Raw genomic sequence first — 15,906 nt, 5'->3', positions numbered from 1 at the left:
GTAGAGTAAATAGAGAGGGGAGGGGTGGTCGTTTGGGGCGTTCTGTGGGCACAGTGAATGAGTCACCAGGAGGTTGGTGTTGCTGGAGAGAACTTTGTCCAGGCCAGCTTGGCATCTGGCCTCTCTCCATAGCTGCTCAAAGATGTGAACGGAAGAGAATGAGGGGGTCAGCTATGGATCAGCTAAGAGTGATGTTTGGAAGCTTCGGGGGAGGAGGCCAGAGTAGTTGGAGAGGGAACGCCACTGGAGGTGTCAAGAAAGGCAGCTGGGCTTCCCTGGTGGTGCAGTGGTTGGGAGTCCGCCTGCCGATGCAGGGGATACGGGTTCGTGCCCCGGTCCGGGAAGATCCCACATGCCGCGGAGCGGCTGGGCCCGTGAGCCATGGCCGCTGAGCCTGCGCGTCCGGAGCCTGTGCTCCGCAACGGGAGAGGCCACAGCAGTGAGAGGCCCGCGTACCGCAAAAAAAAAAAAAAAAAAAGAAAGGCAGCTACGTGGACATGAGGGAGAGGGCACATCTCTTTCTGGTCAGTGTTTTATTTCCTTAGGAAGCCAGCACTCTCCTCAGGGCTCACTGGTGTGAATTCCCTCTCGACACACACTGGGAATCCTCTCCGTGCGATGGCAGTAGAGGTGCCAGTGGAGAGGATGGCCATATGCTATCCCCTACTTCCAACCCGCCCACCTCAGATCCTGCCTCTATCCCAGTGGCTTCTGTGTCCTACAGAAGTCCTTCAAGCAGCCCCTGCTTCCTGCTCGTGGACTTTGGAGGGCGTACTTTTGACGGCTGCTCTGGCTTGGACTGAGATATGGTGGATTCGTGATAAGGACCATATCATGTAAGAATATCAGAGGCTTTGGAATCAAACAGATCTTGATTCTAATCTCAGCTTTTACACTTTTTAGCTGTGTGACATTAAGCAAATTGTTTAGCTTTCCATTGCCTTTTTGTACCACCTGTAAAATAGGGATAATACCTATCCTAATAGGTTGTTGAGAGCATGGGAGAGAATATGTAAAGTACTGGCAGAGAAGGCTCTCAATAAGTGGTACCTATTATCACTGTCCCTTTGTAGTGTCTGAGTTTCTGAGAACAGACAGTCCTTTCCTCTCCGCTATCGTGGAACCTGGAACACGTGTGACTTTGTGTGTCAGCAAGGGTCTCTGATTAAAGGTCCCCAAACGGGAGTTAAATATCAGGTATGAGAAAGGAAGGGCTGGTCCGGGGGCTCTAGAGACCTTCATGTCAGTCAAGGACTCTGTGAGACCTGGTTGGTGCTCTGAGAAACTGGACATTGCTCGCTGTAACTCACACAAAGACTGTGGGTCTAGACATCAGGTGCAACAACACATGAAGCAACGGTACGTTTCGAGTTTCTCTGCCTGCAGAGCCCCACACCAGGCACCCCAGGTGTTGGTGTGAGATGTGCTCTTTGCTTCCAGGGTCTCGGATTCTCACTGCTTTCTTCGGCCACCCTTCAGCTCCCACTGCCCCTCCCTGCCAGCTTCTCTCCTTTCCCTTTATTTAGTGCTTACTTTGTACCAGATCCTGCTTCCTTTATTTAATCCTTACAGCAACCCGCTCTGTAGGGTTGTTTCCATTTTACAGATGTGGAAACTGAGGCATGGGCATGGGGAGATTAAGTAACTTACGCAAGGTTGTACATTAGAGTTTAAACCCAAACAGATCCATCTAACCAAAGTCTGTGTTTCATTTAAATTTTTAAAATAGCTATAAAGGGTGGGGTTTTATGTTTTTGTTTTTTGTCTGGTTAAGTAATGCCTGTGAATGGTTTTTTTAAAAAAGATGTAGACAGTTCAAAAGGGAACATAAGTGAAAAATAAGTCTCCTTCTTCTCAACCCAACTCTCAGGTCCCTACCCACAGGATGAATTCCTGGAAGTGGCTTTACTGTGTGAAAGGCTCTGTGCACTTTATATATTGGTAGATACAGGCATACCTTTGCAGATACTGTGTTTTTTACAAATTGAAGGTTTGTGGCAACCCTGCATTGTCAGATGATAATTAACAGTTTTTAATGATAAAGTATTTTTTAATTAAAGTGCATTCATTGTTTTTGTAGATGTAATGCTACTACACACTTAATAGATCACAATATCGTGTAAACATCACTTTTATATGCACCGGGAAACCAAAAATTTGCGTGACACGCTCTATTGCGATATTGGCTTTATTGCGGGGGTCTGGAACCAAACCTGCGATGTCTCAATGTATGCCTGTATTGCCAAATTGCCCTCCACAAAAGAGGCCTGCGCTCTTTACCAGTGCTAACCTACCTTCCCTTAAAGTTGGTTTTTCTTTTTTAACCCACCTGCTGAGAACCCCTTGATGTCACCACACACAAATGTGCCCAGAGGGTCTCATTATCAGACCACACAGGCAGGCCTTTCATATCAGGAGCTCTGTAAGACATCTGCATCCCGACTGGGCTCTGGGATTTCTGTGACACTAGAGCTGCAGTGGAGACAAAGCTCAGAGCTAGTATTTGGCCCCAGTTTTGGGTTTTACAAGGTGTGTCTCTGCTGTCAGGGGTTACCTACTGAAAAAGGATCCTCCTCTCCCAGGTCCGAGACCCTGGCCCCAGGCGCTCGATGCTTTTGTGAGCTGCTTGTCTCATGTTTTGATGAGTTGGTCTCTGGTGCAAGAATCCGTCAATGTCCTTTCTCACCCTGGCTTTCTAGAAACTGCATCTATATTTAGCCTGGTTGCACCACCCCCCCTTCCTGAGCTGGGGTATAATTGCCAACCATCCAGAAAATGACAGGGTCCAGGCTGAGAGCGCTGCTGAGGAAATGGGCTCCCTTGGAAACCCAAGGCTCCTGTTTCTCAAAACCAAACCAGCTCCCAGACAATTAGTGCTAGGAGGAAGGTAGGGCAGGGCACGGATCTTCAGGACAAAGCACAGAGCCAGGCCTGGCCAGTCTGGCTGCCCTAAGTCCTCGTGGGCAGAGGCTAGCTGACAGCCACGTGTGTGCAAGTGCCCTTAGAAGGCGGGAGAACGCGGAAGAACTGGGCTTCAGAGACCAGGGAAACTGTGTCCTGCCAAACAGCCATGCTGGGCCAGACAAGCCAGAAAGGCCGGCCCCAGAGCCCAGGCTCCGGGAAGGGCCTGGGTCTGACTGCTGGAGTTGGTGAGAGAGCTTTCCCTGCCCCAAGGGCTGACCCCACACCCCAGAGCATGACGACGTTGTCCGTGATGTGCAGCCTCCGTCTTCCCAGCCACTGTCCAGCACCTTGCCTCTGATCCTATCTGTAGAGGAGCCACTGTTACTGTTTGCTTTCGTAATAGTAACTTCAGAGCTCCATGTGTTTATAGGCTGCTTTCCGCTTTGCTCAAATAATGTGCAGACACGGTACAGGGTTGGTGGGCTTCAGGACAAGGTGTGGCAACGGGTGAAAACCACAGGCTGTATTCTTACCACCCGTCTGAGCGCTGCTGTGAGCCTGGCCAGTAGAATTTCTAACATCTTTCTTCCTCCCTCCCTCCCTCTCTTTCTCCTTTCCTTCCTTCCATCCTTCCCTCTCTGTCTCTGTCCCTTTCTCTCTCCCCCTGTCTCTCCCTCCCTCCCTCCTTCCCTCCTTTCTTCTCTCCCCCTTCCACCACCTCCTTTCTCTCCATCTCTCCCTCCTTGTCATGGTCTTGGTCCTCCACCTCTTTCAATCTCAATCCTGTTGGGCTTCATACTCCTAATATAAGGTTGAAAGCAAGGACACTGGTCCCCCTCCCCCAGTATTTTCTCTTAACCCAGCTCTGCATCCTCTGGGTTCCCACCCCAGCCTCTCTGCAATCCACTGCTGTCAGACAAAGTTGGGCTGAGCAGCTATCTTCCACTCTCCTGTGTGTGGAAGCCTGGGTTAGGCTTCAGATTTACAATATGAGAAAGATAAGAGAAAGAGAGTGAAGTTTCAAAATCTTTTTGCAAGCAAATTTGCAGCTGGGGGAGGTGCGCAGTGGCGAGGGGCAAGGATCAGGCCCCGTAGAGCCTGAGGAAGGAGAGACGGGCCTCGAAAGGACGCTGGGGCCCCCTCCCTCCTGGGGCCTCGGGAAGCTCTCAGCCCCCAGCGCAGGGATGTGAGAGGCTTGGGCTCATGTGTCTAGAGGTGCCGTGATGTGTGTTCTCCTTGGTGCCCGCGGCCCTAGAGAATGAACAGGGCGACCTCTGAGCCAGATAGGACAGTGGGTGGGAGGACAGAGCAGCCCCTCAGCTCAGCCCCCAGGCTAAATGTGTGGTTGTTTAAAAAAAAAAAAAAAAGGAAATGAGAGTTTGCTCTAATTAGAAACTTCTGGTCCTTGAGTAGGGTTAGAGAATTATGGGCATTCTGGGGCCCGAGCATTTGTGGTATAACAGGTGGGAAGGAGAGAAGGGAGTAAAAGGGGAGCCAATCTCATGTCCAGGAACAGATCGATGTGCCCTGTGGTGATGACAGTATCTCATTTCAGGTTAACCAAGGTGCTTCTATGTCCTTCTGTTCCTCTGGGAAGCTGCGGTAAACGTATGGAAGCACAAGGAAAAAAGGCTTTCTGTTTCCATAGGCAAGAGCCTGGGATACAGTCTCTCCCTGAGGAGTCACTGCAGGGGCAGGACACGGCCTTCAGTGGGCTGGACTGGGGGCTAAACCACCCGAATAGCTAGCACTCCTCCACCTCCCCATATTGCCCAGTCTGCTGGTGACCCCTTGGGTGTGAGGGTTGTGATGGGAGGGTACCAGGGCCGAGGTCCAAAGCCAACAGCACCTGCTTCCCAGACCACTGGGTGTCCTTTGCCTTGAGCTGTGCTCAAGGGCCAGCTGCCTGAAGCCGTTCGCCTGTGAGCTCAGCTTCATCGAGCTCCTTGAGTTTCTGGGTATGCAACAGTATGTCCAATCCAGGAAGCTAAAAGCTGAGCCTCACATTCCTGAGGTCCCAACTTGGGAGCCTCAACTCTTTGCTAAATCGCCTCAAGTAAGTCTCTTCACCTCAGGGGTCCTATCCATAAAATGAGGGGTGCCCTAAGGGTCTTAGAGTCTGACTACCTATGACTTCCTGTTCCTCTAGTCTCTTCTCCCCTCTCCCATGGGTCAAGTGGGTTTGGTCCCCGTATGTCCATGTCGACTGATGAACGTCTTTGTCCTAAATCATATGTGTTCCAGTGAATGAGAACAATAAGTCATTTTTTCACCAAAAACATAACTAGTATATGACAACTGGAGAAGACGGTATCAGTAGCTTATCTCCAGGAGAGGGAAAGGGTCGAGCCCAGACCTTGGCTTCTAAGGCTTGGGCACCTCCACAGCTCCTTGAAAGATGCTGCTGCTCACAGAGAAAGTGATTCTGCCACCATCGTCCCCCAGCTAAATCCTGGCCCCTGTCCTGGGGCAGAAAAAGCGGGGCCTCCCCTTGCTGGGGCTGGCGAGAGTAAGAGGAACCTCCAGGATACAGATGCTGAGAAGCCTCTGGGGAGCTGTCCTTTACGCAGCCTCATGAGCGTCCCATGTGCCGTGGCTGGGAGCAGGGGAGAAAGCCGGAATTAGGAAAATGAGCCTTTGGGCTTGCAGGCATGCCTGTGCGCACGTACACGTGTGCACACACACACACACAAGTTTACATAGGCTGTGGGGTGGAGCGGGGGGTGCCAACTAAGAGCTAAGAGCTCTTCGGTAGTTTTCTGTTCTTACAGAACTCTTTAACTTCCTCTACCTTTCCGAAAGCCGAGGCCAAACCTCGAGGCACCCACCTGCTCCTGTGGCTGCTTCTCCTGCTGGGCAGCTTGTCTGGGTGTCTGAAGCTATGGTTTGGGCCCTTTCTCCCTTCTCTGTGCACCTGTGCACATGTCTGTCCCTGAACCGGGGATGCTCTAGTCACAGATCTCTGACTCTAGAAGACTTAAAGAGATAAAGCTGAGACCAGCTTCATCGCCTCTCATGAATGCACTAAAGGCAGTGAGGGCAACTCTACAGATTTCAGTATTAAAATGGTTTTTTTTGCTAGCTAATTCACTCACATTTCCTGTGTAATAAAAAGAAAGGGAGAAAAAAAAAGAAAGAAAGGGAGGAGGAGAGTACTGTAAAGGTAAGTAAAACCAATGATGGGGGCAGAATAGGAAATGACTGGGCTGGGCCACCATCCTCCTTGGGAGACATAGAGCCCCGGGGTGGGGGGTGGGGGGGGCATTGGCAGGTCTCCTGATCACAGCCCTCTCAGGCCACTCTCCCACAGGGCAGGGCCGAGGGGCTGGGAAGCAGGTGACCCAGCCGAGGGTCTGTGCTCTCTCCGCAGACGGAGCATGAAGCGGAAGGCACTGTTCACCTGTCCCTTCAATGGAGACTGCCGCATCACCAAGGACAACCGCCGCCACTGCCAGGCCTGCCGGCTCAAGCGCTGTGTGGACATCGGCATGATGAAGGAGTGTGAGTTTCAGGGGCGGGGCCTGGGCGGGGCGAGGGCGCGGTCAGGGGGAAGGTGGCTGCCGTTTATGCAGGTTTGGCCAGCAATGTCCTCTTGCCCTTCCTCTGTAGCTGCCGGCATTTGAGGCCTGAGTCGGGAGTCCGGGCATGAGTGGGACCAGCAGCATCAGGCAGGGTGGCTGGAACTCCAAGATCAAAGGCCCAAGGAGTCCTGCCAGCCTTTTTAGGATCCGTGTGTGTGTGTGTGTGTGTGTGTGTGTGTGTGTGTGTGTGTGTCCTGAGGCCCAGGAAGGGCCCGTCCTGTGCGAGGCCTGTGAGGAGGGACAGGCAGGGCACTGCCTACATGAGCCCCCCCAGGTTTGTCTTCCTCTAAGACGTCATCGCCATTCTTACAGCAGCCTCTTTCCAGGACCTTCGGGGAAAGGATGAGGGTTAAGGACCCCAGGGTTCTTCGGACTTTGGGAGAGAGGGCTGCTGTGAGTGGGGAGGGGCAGGAGTGATGGAGAGGAGAAACATTCAGAGCCTGGCTGTCATGGGGGTTCTGCCCCACCCTAGCCTTCCAGCCACTCTGGCCCAGTGAGCAGATCCGAGGGCTGGTGTCCAGGACTAGGTGGAAAGATCCTGTAAGGGGAAGCCCTAGACTCTAGGAGGACCCTCTAGGTCCAGATTGAAAAAGAGGATCGATCCTCTAGGACTTCCTGCCCAGCACTGGCATTGCAGAAGAGGACCAATGTGGCAGGTTAACAGGTTCTGACCCACTGTTAAAAGCAACCCTTGGGGGGCTTCCCTGGTGGCGCAGTGGTTGGGAGTCCGCCTGCCGATGCAGGGGACACGGGTTCGTGCCCCGGTCCGGGAAGATCCCACACGCCGTGGAGCGGCTGGGCCCGTGAGCCATGGCCGCTGAGCCTGCGCGTCCAGAGCCTCAGAGCCTGTGCTCCGCAACGGGAGAGGCCACAACAGTGAGAGGCCCGCGTACCGCAAAAAAAAAAAAAACAACCCTTAGGGACTTCTCTGGCGGTCCAGTGGTTAAGACTCCGTGCTTCCAACTCAGGGGGCGCGGGTTGGATCCTTGGTCGGGAACTAAGATCCCACATGCTGTGTGGCGTGACCAAAACAAAACAAAACTAAGCTAAACTAAAAATAACCCCTGGACTTTGCATTTGGGCTCTAGTGCCAGTTACTTGGTAAGCAGAGTAACCATTGAATTCAGTAGACCCTGGGAAGGGCTGGCCAGGCCCTCCCCTGGGCTGGAAGCAAGGGCACCGGGCTGGCCTGGTCACGGGGGCCCTCGGCACACTACTCCCTGCTCTGTGCCTTTTGCTCACCCCCGTCTGTGAACTGTACCCTGATCCCTTCCAGGGCCTGGGATGGGGGCCGTGCCCTGCTAAGCTATGGGCCTGAGGAGTCTCAGGAGGGACATTCAGATACAGCCAGCCCTGGAGGCCCTCCTGGCCATGGGGCCAATTCTGGGGGGCGGGGGGTGGGCATTGGAGACGTTAGGTACAGGGGAGACGTGTCTGGAACAAGGAAAAAGCCACAGGACAGGGCTGAGGGGATGGGAAATTTCTTCCTTGATGGGAAAAAATGCTCTGTTTTTGGGAAACAGAGGCCAAGTGGTGGTCCCAGTGAGGCCTCCTCGGGCTTTGACAGGCTCCCTTCTGGTGGGCCATGGCTCCTCACTCCCGATACCAGCTCCCCAGCCAACGCCAGCAGCCCTGGAAGAAGCTTCCAGGCCATCGTTCCTCCTCGCCCCCATGGGAGCATGCAGGTCTGGGCATGCTGATCACTCCTAGCCCGGGTCCCCTGCTCCGCCCAACTCCTGTTTATCCTGGAGTCATGGAGGCTCAAGGCCTGGGTGCCTCGTGGAGCTCCTCACACGTTGGCTTAGTGCAGCCTGCTCTGTTCAAGGTGCCAGGCTGGACGTAAACAGGAAGCAGTGTGCGCCGCCCCTGCCCCTGCCCCCTCCGAGCACACAGCCTCCACAGGGCGGGGGACCATGGCTCTAAGGCTCCAGCCAACCAAGAGTGGCCCAGAGTTACACCTGGAACTCAGTAAGGCGCTGCCGCAGGAGTTCTGGTCAGGGCCAGCCTCACTGATGTCCCGGAAGTGCCTCTCCTTTGTCTCAGGAGAAAAGAGGTGCTCCATCCGCTTAGAACAGGAAGCACACTTAGAAATCATCCGAGACCCAGAAAGGCAAAACTATTAATACCAGGATTGGAGTCAGAAGGCGTGTTGGGACTAGAATCCAGCTCTTTATCCCTCCTGGATCCCTCCTGGTCCCCGTGGAGAGCACTGCACCCACCGTGATGAGCAGGCCTTGAGTGTTTCAGGGTGCTTCCACCCCAGGTGGGGGGCCAGCAATCCAGAAGTGGATGCCCACCCCCAGCCCCTGGTCAGCTTTGTGCCTCAGCCAACCTGATCTCAGCCTCAGTCCCTCGGACGGAGCCCCATGCCCCCCTCCTGCTCTATGCCCAGGGCAGCCCTGTGCCCACCACTCTTGCCAGGCTAGTGCAGGGAGCTGTGCTGAGTTAGGGATGGGCTGGTAGAGCTGCGTTTTGGGGTCTGGGCCCCAGAGCTCCATTTGTAAGAGAAATGTTGGGCCAACATGAGGCTTCTTCTTCCCACTGCCCCAAAGGGAAGGTCCTCCAGGAAGAGCTCTATTTCCTGCCTCAGGTTAGCCAAGCTTTGGGGGGCCTGGAGCTCCCCAGCTCAGGTCCCCTAGGAGAGCCGCTTATATATCACCCAGGCTGGCTGTCATCCCCAAGGCCTAGCCTCCTAGAGACAGCTGAGTGTCAACATTAGTAAAACCACAGGGCACCCCAGGGCTCCCTTTGAAGGGAGCTGCAAACCCAGGCTCCTTTCTGCTTGGGACAGGGAGGTGGCCGTTTCTTAGAGGAGGCAGAAGAAGCTGAGGAGATGCCTGTAGGAACCAGTGTTTATTGACCACTTACTGTACCAGTGTCAGGCACTAGTACTTTCTTGTTAAAGTCTGACAACAATCCCTAAATATGTAAATGCTTCTGTTTTTATTTTTTGTGATAGATGAGCAAATTCAGAGAAATTAAAATATCATGCCTCCAAAGCTAATAATCTAGGCCTGTTTCCAAAGGTCAAGCCTGTGGGCTCCACCCCAGCACAGCCCCTCGGCCCCCCTCCCCTTTTCTCCCCACTCCCCTCAGTGGGCCAGAGCGCCTCCACTGTGCATTTCCAGGCACTGCCTGGGGCCCTAAGAGACGGGCGGAAGAGAGTTTGTTCCCGCTCTGTCTGTCTTCGAGTCCAGGTTGACTTGATGTCCTTGGAGCCCAAGGCATTTCACAGTTGAGCTCTGGCCTCTTGTAGACCTGGCCTGCACATGTGAACTCATTTAATGTTTTTATACATGTACATCTTTTCTGCCCAGCATGAGCACAGCCCCTGGCACATAGTAGGTACTCAGTAAATATGTGTTGAATGATTGAATATTAGCTCCCCATTATGCTTCTTTGTATCTCTGCATCTCCCACTGATTTATCTATCAGGAAGATCTCCCAATCTGATATTGTCAATGTCATTCATTTGGGAAAATTTTATGTCTGTTTCCCTAATGCTGTCCTTAGGCCACCTGTGGCAAACTGAAATGTTTTTACGTTTGTTCGTGCCTTCAGATCTTGACTCCCTAACTCTATTCTAGACTTTATGGAACAGGGAATATCTTGCATGGGATTAACTTGAGCAAAGCCATTTGCACACTTAGCAAGGACCTGGGAAGCGACTAAGCAGCCCTACAGATTTCGCAAAACCCCTGTACACAGCTCATGTCCTTTATTCACTGGAGAGCCCATCGATGGGCTTTTAACTTGAGTGGCTTTTAACTTCAAAATGTGCCTCCTAGTGAGAAATAAATTTCTATTGTTTAGCAAAAAAAACACAAAAAATAAAACAAACAAACAAAAAGAGTGTCCTCCTACGTGATAATAATGGTATTTTTAGTAGCAATTCATTGAGAAAATGATTCTTTAAATCCTATGAAATTAACAGCCGCTTTAAACAAATGACTTATTTCATAAGTCACAACAACATCTGCACATGTGAGAGAATTATGACTTATTAGTCCCCAGAAAATGCTGCCTGGAGGGAGGCCCACGGATTGGCAGCCTTCATTTGAAACCAGCGGATCTTAGCATTTCTTCCTCTAGTACCGCACGTGGGATGGTGGTCACTGTTCACTAGAAGTGAGGGAGAAGATCAGTCAGTGTCATAAGGTTAACCTCAAATCTCTTCACTTTTTCCTTTTAAGGTAATCACTTACAAGCTTTGCGACTTTATTTACTTTTTCATACTCTTCAGATGGATTGGAACACCTTGTGTGTCAGGACTCCATGGCTGAGGACCGGGGTCCTGCTGAACATTCATAACCAATTATAGTCACAGGCAGTATGGGGTAGTGGTTAGAGCCAGACTGCCCAGGCCCAAATACCAGCTCCACCACTTGTCTGCTGTGTGACTCTGAACAAGTTTTATAGCCTCTCTGGGCCTCACTTCCCTCATCTGCAAAGCGAGGATAATAGTACCTGCCTTAGGGGTTATTATAAGGACTAAGTAATGTGAGTTAATATATAGAAGCAGTTAGAATAGTGCCTGGTACATTCAAACAAACCTCTATGTTTATTAACAGTATTTTTTATTACATACAGCTTGATCACCAGGATTTCCAGCTCCCGACAGATGAGAAGTAACTCTTAAGGGGGATAAAGGCATACTTCTAGAAATACACAAATAAGAAGAGACAACACATAGCTGAAGCGAGCGGGCTAGACTGGTATGAAAAGTGGTACGAGAACTCAGAATCACAGCTGAGTCATATAGTGCATATAGGGAAACAGCCCGTACAATTCTGAGGTCATAACCTTGTCCCTGCAAAGTCCAAGAATTATTCAGAATGATGCCTCTGAATCATCAGGCAAAGGTTACATGATGTTACGGGTGTTCTGTCACAAGGCATTCTGTCTTGAAAATACGTCCGTCACAATGATTTAGATTAAAAATGTAAGCTTTGCTCAGTGATCTGGTGGCCTGGCATGCGGCGTGCGCCATTCCGACATGGTAGGGAACGCGCAGCATTGCTATACTTCGCACCGTTCTTTCCTGAGCCAGGATGACGACCGGCACATAGTAGGTACAGCCAGTGTTGGTGTGTTGGGTGTCCAGGGCATCAGACTATTGAGGAAGCCTCACTGGGCTAGCCTTGGTGCAGAAGACACAGGCACTGTAGGATGTGGCCCCCACCCTTAGGTAGCGTGCAGCTCCAGTGAAGGAGACCTTGAACTTCTTAGGCTCTCTCTGTAAAGGTATTTACGGGGACCTGTACTAACCGTAAATGTAACAGAGTGAAAAACGATCGGGTGCCAGTGTGTGTGGGAAAAAGGGCTCACTGCAGATCGAGGTAATAAGAAAGCCTCTCGTCGTAGGAGAGGGCTGTGAACTGGGTGCTGGAGAACCAATAGAGCTTGCATGGCTACTGGGGAGAGAAGACCCAGCTGGACAGGCATCCAGCACAAGGAGAGATGCAGTGGCAGGTCATGTTCACAGGTCAGCAGTCCCAACGTGACTAGAGCAGAAGCTGTGTCCAGTGGCGCCGGGAAATGAGGTTGGAAAGTTAGGAAGGAGGGGAATCACGGAGAATCTTGACTTCAGTTGGGGCATGGTAAGCAGGAAGGATCCAGAAAAAGTTTCTGAGCAGGAGAGTGACATCATAGAATCACAGGGGGTTATCAGAGCCCTGTCGGGGCTGAGAGGCATGCCTGTGGGCACACAGAGCCAGCCCCCCACCCCCCACCCCGGCTCCGCCTGCCCCGCAGGTGAGCAGGAAAGACCCGACACCTAATCTCAGCTTCCCCAGGCTAGGGCCTCGCACCCTGCCTTAAACGGGATGCTCCCTCGCCCACCCTGCTCGATCTCTTGGGGTCTGAGCAGACACCCTCTGTGGGAGGAGGGCTGGCAGCTCTTCGGGCAGGTGAGTCAGTAACCTGGGCGTGGTGTCCACCCCAGTCTTCCTCTTGGTATAGTTTGTCTCAGCTCTGGAAGAAACAGGCCATCTTTCGCAGCAGGCTTCCCTTTCCTGCTGTGCCCACTCCCACCCCGGACCGGCACTCCCTCCCCGCCCCCGCCAACTTCTCTCGTCTTTCCCCCACCCAAGGGGCCTAGGCCAATAGGCCTTTCTCGAAGCCGGGCACCCACCCACTCTGGGGTTCTGGTTCCTTTTCCTGCTCTTGTGAAACTCTCAGTTCTGTGGGCAGATGCCCTGGTAAGACCAGCACAGAGCAAGCAGCTGCAGGCCGAGGGCCCCAGCGCCCACTCCTGCCATCAGCGCTCTGCAAGCCCCAGCCGGGAGGTCTGTGTGCCCGGCCGCTGTGCTCAGCACCGCTGCTCCCAGCCCCGCCCTCCCGGCAGCTGGCCCAGCACAGGGAGGCCCGGAGACCCTGCACAGCCTGCAGGGGGCAGGGGACCCCCGAAGTGGGATACACTGGCCAGTTGCTGGAGAGAGCTTCCCAGGTTAGAGCTGTGAGCTGCTATGCTTGGGGACTTCCAGAGGACTCGAAAACTTCCTTGGGCAGTCATTCCAAGACTGGATTGGCTGAGACACGGGTTGTTTGGGCCCAACCGAAGAGGCAGTCTTTCCACGTTGGTCATAGTAGATCGCAAACATGGAAACTTGGATGTGGGGAAGGTTGTGTGAGGTCTTCTCAGCACCTCCTAGCCTCTATCGCCGTGACTGTGCACCCTCCCTCCCCACAGCGTCTCCCTCAGGATCAGGAAATACAGGAAGGGGGTAGAAGCTACAAGAACAAACGTTTAGTGAGCGTCTGCTCTGTGGCAGGCCTGCATTCAGGTCTCAAAGCCGTCGGTCCTTTGAGGTAGGATCCCCACATACGCATGCCTTATGGAGGAAGGAACAAAACAGGGACTTAGAAGAGATCACATGGTCCAAACTTCTCATTTTAGAAACAAGCAAACAAAAGCCTGGAGAGCTCAGTCTGTGCAGAGTCAGACACCTTGTTATTGAGATCCCAGGCTCCCTAACAACGCCCAGGCATCCCATCTCCCCAATCCTCTATCTCCTCCTCTCTCACGCGTCTGCCTTTTCAACATAGAACACGCAATCTTCCATTCGTATTGTGGGCTTGGGGTCCCCGTGGCCGGACGGCCCGGTGAGCTCCAAGTGTGAGGCACAGCCCCTTCCATCTCGTGCCTTTACCTGGAGGAAGGTTCCTTGGAGGCGCTGCAGGGGAGCCCTCCTGACTCCCCCCTTCCCGCCCCACAGTCATCCTGACTGATGAAGAGGTGCAGCGGAAGCGGGAGATGATCCTCAAGAGGAAGGAAGAGGAGGCCTTGAAGGACAGCCTGCGGCCGAAGCTGTCCGACGAGCAGCAGCGCATCATCGCCATCCTGCTGGACGCCCACCACAAGACCTATGACCCCACCTACGCCGACTTCAGCCAGTTCCGGGTACAGCACGAGCCACCAGCAGAGCCCGGGCTCGGAGGGGGACGGAGGGCAAAGAGGCATCTGGGCACAGAACCTGGGAAGGGATGGAGGCTGGCCTTCTGACACTGGGGAGGACTCCCCCTCCTGTCAGAGATCAGGCCTGGGGTAGGAAGGTGACCTCCAAGTGTGGGCCTCTGACGCTCCACCTTTCCCTCCAGCCTCCGGTTCGAGAGGGTGAGAATGAAGGGAACCATCCCTCAGGGCCTTGGTTCATACACACGCCCAGCTTCTCTGGAAACTCATCCTCCGCCTGCTCAGATCGCTACACCTCCTCTCCAGGTAAGTGGGACTGCACGCCCCCTCCCAGAGAGCCCAGAGCTTCCCCAGCCCACCTGTCCTTGGCCGCAGCTGGAAGGACAGCACTTACATACTGTGTGCCAGGCAACGTCCTCAGAGAAAAACCTTTTTTAGAGAAGAGGCGGGGCTTTCCTGAGGGCCCACGTGGAGGACTCTGAGGAAGGGGCCAAACAGGGGTCTGGTGGGCAGGGTCTGCCTGCAGAGCCTCTGTTCTTTCCTCTAAGCCAGGCTTCGGCCCCTGGCTCCCTCCCTGGGAGTGACCCGATTCCTTTAAATGGTACTTTGACGCGGGCCCTTGGGGGTTTTTTGTTTGTTTCATTTGGGGTTTTGTTTTCTCCAGTTTTATGGAGATATAATTGACATATAGCATTGTATTAGTTTAAGGTATATAACATAATGATGTGATATATGTATATATTGCAAAATGATTGCCACAGAAAGTTTAGTTAACCTCACATAGTGACAAAGATGTTTTCCCCCCGTGATAACTTTTAAGATGTACTCTCTTAGCAACTTTCAAATATAACAAACAGTGTTGTTAACTACAGTCACCAGAGCCTGAGTCTTTGGAAGGTGGAATTCAGCATGGAAGGAGAAGATGTGGGTCCCACTACAGCCCGCCTTCCTCTCAAGCCCTGGGGGGCCCCTAAGGCCTTGGAGGACCTGTCTCTTCCAGCTCACCCTTGCTTTCCTCTTAGAGTCCTTTCCTACATTTCTCTTCATCTTCCTGCCTCATCCTCCCCCTGCCCTTCCCTTCATCCTTCTACCTCTCACCCAACCCAGCTGCCCTCTGGTTGGGGCCTGTAGAAAGGCAGGGATGGAAAAGCCCCCTCCCCTCTGGGGAACTAGAATCCTCAGATATGGTACTTCCAGACTCATTGATAGATCTGTGCCCAGATCCAGAGGAGGTGGGAGGGCTCCCTGTGTCAACTAGACAGAGATAACAGTGGAGTTGGCCGTGTGTCTACTCACCTGCATGGACCACTGCACAGATAACTGATCCTCTGAGCCCCTCACCTTGTAGTTAACCTTGTAGTAACCCCTCCCCTGTGGTAATTTTCTCTACCCACTTTCCTGCTCTTTTTACTCTATGGTATATTCATTTTTATCAATGAGGGTCAATCTGGGGACTTCCCTGGTGGTCCAGTGGTTAGGACTCGACACTTTCACTGCCGAGGGCACGGGTTCAATCCCCGGTCGGAAAGCAAAGATCCCACGAGCCTTGCGGCACAGCCGGGAGGAAAAAAAAAAAAAAAGAGGACCAATCTGCATGCTATACATTGGTCTGTACTTCAACTTTTCATAATAATTTAATATTATTTAGAAGTTTTGATTTCTTATCATAGGTTAATTAATTTGAGGTGTTTACCAACCCCCCATGGTATGTTCAGTATAGCATATATTTATTGAAAAATTCAAACTAGTTAACATTTTTAACTTTAAAAAAATTATTATATAAAAGTAATATGTGTTCATTGTAGACATTCAGAAAATATAAACTAAATTATGTATATTATATATATTATATATAATCTTTAATCCTACCACCCAAAGATAATGTATCTTTTCCCAATTTTTTTATATATATTATTTTTATATATTTTTTTTATTTTATTTATTTATATATGTATAAATATATATTATTAAATATATAATATATATATTTTATATATATATAAATAT

At 51.9% G+C, this 15,906-nt stretch overlaps 1 protein-coding gene across 7 annotated transcripts in view; it reads left to right on the top strand.

Moving 5' to 3' along the window:
- Nucleotides 1–15,906, top strand: part of VDR (vitamin D receptor) — a 59,151-nt gene that overhangs the window by 27,744 nt on the left and 15,501 nt on the right. For all 7 annotated transcript variants that reach the window (XM_027106057.1, XM_027106059.1, XM_027106060.1 and 4 more), the window contains 3 exons: nucleotides 6,275–6,405; nucleotides 13,703–13,887; nucleotides 14,085–14,205. In XM_027106057.1, coding sequence (XP_026961858.1) covers nucleotides 6,275–6,405; nucleotides 13,703–13,887; nucleotides 14,085–14,205 — 437 coding nt within the window. The remainder of the gene's footprint in view (nucleotides 1–6,274; nucleotides 6,406–13,702; nucleotides 13,888–14,084; nucleotides 14,206–15,906) is intronic.

This window comes from Aethalodelphis obliquidens, unplaced genomic scaffold (assembly GCF_003676395.1).
Source record: "Aethalodelphis obliquidens isolate GAN/ISIS:26980383/991018 unplaced genomic scaffold, ASM367639v1 scaffold8, whole genome shotgun sequence".
NCBI lineage: Eukaryota > Metazoa > Chordata > Mammalia > Artiodactyla > Delphinidae > Aethalodelphis > Aethalodelphis obliquidens.
Note: the sequence above shows the minus strand (reverse complement) of the source record. Positions and strands in the feature narration are given on the sequence as shown.